General features: G+C 37.0%; 2 protein-coding genes across 3 annotated transcripts in view; one reads left to right on the top strand and one right to left on the bottom strand.

Moving 5' to 3' along the window:
* The window catches only part of LOC118746031 (eukaryotic translation initiation factor 4E1-like), a 17,193-nt gene extending 16,442 nt beyond the window's left edge, over positions 1–751 (top strand). Inside the window, exon 7 of one of the 2 annotated variants that reach the window (XM_036479752.1) lies at positions 10–751. The gene's annotated coding sequence lies outside the window, so the exon portion shown is untranslated. The remainder of the gene's footprint in view (positions 1–9) is intronic. The other variant, XM_036479753.1, reaches the window with a different exon arrangement.
* A 1,109-nt stretch (positions 752–1,860) lies between these two features.
* LOC118746029 (fas-associated death domain protein-like) lies at positions 1,861–2,779 on the bottom strand. The gene is made up of 2 exons (XM_036479748.1): positions 2,504–2,779; positions 1,861–2,443 (listed from the first exon to the last, which is right to left on the bottom strand). Exons 1-2 carry the CDS (start codon positions 2,777–2,779, stop codon positions 1,949–1,951), a joined length of 771 nt encoding a protein of 256 aa, XP_036335641.1. The 3' UTR covers positions 1,861–1,948.
* Positions 2,780–3,124: the final 345 nt, after the last annotated feature.

Below are 3,124 nucleotides of genomic sequence, written 5' to 3'. Positions count from 1 at the left end.
AAAAACTACATACGTTTACTACCCCTCACACATCCATATACATGAACGCTGAAAACCCGTTAGTTAATCGAGTCAAGAAAATATTTAATATACTAATCGTGCGAATCAATAACAATTAATTTAAAGAATCGAAGAACTACAAAGGAAAATTACACAACTAAAATCCACACAACCAAGCCAAGCCAACCATTGCAAGTAGTCATCGACGTTGCTTATTCAGATATTGAATCGCAGAGTTGGCGCTTCAAAAACCTATTTCATGGTAGCTGAATATGTAAGGAGTTAACGGAATTAAAACCCGCACACCATAAACAAACACCCAAATAATACACCAACACAAATTATACAAGAAAACTTTGTTAAATGAAGATACAAATTTGTTTTACTATAGGAGAGATGGAAGCAGTGGTAGACACAAATGCAAATACAACGCCTATTCCAGGCAAATTAGTGACGATGAAATCTAAAACGCTATTATAAAATTGAAGGAAAATATATTTAATATTGATGATAGGGAGAAGCGATGAAACTGCAAAGCAGGTCTTTCAGCCACAATTATAATCGTAGATATGCATAAAAGCCAACGGAGCTTGCTTTAAAAACTTGAAGCTTTTCGGGACTGACTGCTTTCATTGTCACTATTTGCTGGGTATGACTTAGTTCGCTTACAATTGTAGTCGTTATCCAATCCTATGCGTGTTTTAATGTAAACGAATATGGAATTAAATCTAATAAATTTAATAAAACATAATTTATGCAAGTTTATTAAATGGATATTTTTGCACCAAACGAAATATTTATATCTTTTAGTTGCGGAGCCCACGGTGGTTAATCGGGATCTACTCGAGCGCTGTGGGGACCTATTGGATTTTGAAGATTAAGGGCCGGTTGGTCAATGTCTGATTAACACAAATCGGAGGGAGAAGTTCCGGTTAAATACAAAGCCTGCTTTATCGATACTGATGTACTGGTGATAACCAGAAATTGAACAACCGGCCCTAAATGAATGAAAGAAAAGGTACGTGATGTATTCTTTCAGCGGTGGTTGATCTACAGACGTTCAAAATTGTATAAACAGTCCCATCGAAATACTCTGTTGTATGTGCGTGGGAGTACACAATTTACTCAAGCGCGTCATGTATTCACAAGGGATGTTAAGAAAGCCCGAATGAAGCTTCCATTCAATAATCTGACGATTCAGATGTGACGCAACCCGACACATCTCTCGATGTACACATGTATGTAGAGGGCTGCTTTCTTAAACGCACTAATGCAAAGCATTAGCCTCTTATTTCTAAATAATGACGGAAATATCCGCCCACATATAATACTTCCACTCCTTAGGTTTGGACTGTTGCTGTGCATCATACAGTGTTCGCATGAGGCGATTTTACAGGCAAATTTTAGTTGAAAGCAAAAATCGCCTGGTGTGAACGACTTTTCAACTAATCGTTTCCAATGAAGTTGGCGTGCAGCCAACTTTTGATTGAACTAATCGCCTCTAAAATTGCCTCATGCGAACACCGTATTAGTGCGTTTAAGAATAAGGTTGTCCTCAACAGGCTCCAAATCACTTACTATTCCCTTGTCATCAATGGAAAATTCACTACTTCGCGAATTGTATGTATATTTTACAGAGAGCAAGGCAAATGCTTAAAAGGCTATTCTTTGTATTGATGTTAATATTTTTTAAAGGCTTCGAAGTTTGGTAGAGTCGGTGACGATATGTACTGCCTGCTATGAAAGGATATCGTTACAATTAAAACGTTAACACTTTATAAATCCATCATTCATGAACTACAAAAAGCGTGTTAAGCTAAGTAAACTAAGATCGCCCTATTTTATGTAAGCCCACAAATATTTAACGTTTTCGCCGCAGTACATTTTATTTACGTTGATCACTTTAACGGTTAAATACAAATAAATGCTCTTCAAAATATCACTAATATCAGTGAGATATGATATCATCGATTTTACGACGTAAATCTTTGCGACGAGCGCGTTCCAAAGCCTCTTTTATAGTACGTAAATGCATTTTGGGATCATTACAATCATCCTCTTCGTATATTTTCAATACTTTGTAAACCCGTGTACTCAACTCACGAGGGCATTGCAATTCGATTTCGTCCATTGTGCCTTCACGTATTCCTAATTCGCGGCCGAATATACGCCAGTGGGTACCTAAGTGTTGCGAAAGCATCTTATAGATTGCGGCACGTTGCTGTTCAGTTACCACAAATGGATAATTGTTTGAAATAGGAAAACTTTTGGTACTTGAGTTAGGGCAGACGGATGTTTGAACTGAAGCTGGACGTCGCGAGTTATCCCGACAAATATTTGCGTTCATCGTTGCTGGGGTTTGACCGTTTATAGATAGCTTATGTGACAATTCATCTGCAATATGTAAATCATGGTATTGATTGGTGCCTTCTGCCTTGAACGCCTGAAATCATAAATATGTAAGTACAAAATAACCCCTAAATTGTATATCTTATAAACATACGCTTGGCGCAGGGCTGTAAGTTTGGATTGCCTCGTCGAGTTTCTTACTGCCTAAAAGATGCAGAGGCTCAACCTTTTCTTCGGAAATTACATCTCGACGCTCTAAACAGTCTATTAGATCACCCATGGTACGTATACATTCGTAGCGACGTGGGGAACCAATGTCGTTTATAAACATAGATTTTACCTCGTTGATGGAATCTGGCGTCCATGGTTCATGCAGCGCTATTTCTTTGAGAATATCATAAGACCAATTTTTGGCATTTATATCTTCCATTATGTTGCTTTCTCGGAAGATGTGGAGGTACAATTTTTTATATCAAATGCAATAAGGAACCGATGCGTTTGTTGATAAACATCAAGTATGTACATACATATGTATGTTGACGGCAAAATGATTAGGAACCCGATATCCGTTATCAGTTGAAAAAGTCTTTGTGTAATCACGCATGCATTTGGTTTGTTGAAAGAAATATGGTAAAGATTATGATTTTATATTGATAATCACAACCAAATATCACTTTTAGACTACAAATATAGGTTTTGTATATCCTATTGACATCAAATCTGTGAAGTCAACTATTGCCAAAACAGCTGTTTCCAAATATTTTTTTTTTTGTGT

The sequence above is a fragment of the Rhagoletis pomonella genome, unplaced genomic scaffold (genome assembly GCF_013731165.1).
Source record: "Rhagoletis pomonella isolate Grant_MI unplaced genomic scaffold, Rhpom_1.0 Rhpom_scaffold_00010, whole genome shotgun sequence".
NCBI lineage: Eukaryota > Metazoa > Arthropoda > Insecta > Diptera > Tephritidae > Rhagoletis > Rhagoletis pomonella.
Note: the sequence above shows the minus strand (reverse complement) of the source record. Positions and strands in the feature narration are given on the sequence as shown.

What these genes read in the sequence shown, in the direction of transcription:
- LOC118746029 (XM_036479748.1), bottom strand. Translation starts at nt 2,779, where the DNA reads ATGGAAGATATAAATGCCAAAAATTGGTCTTATGATATTCTCAAAGAA. An exon ending in CTTACAGCCCTGCGCCAAGC is followed by an intron (nt 2,444 to 2,503) that starts GTATGTTTATAA and finishes TTATGATTTCAG; the next exon opens with GCGTTCAAGGCAGAAGGCAC.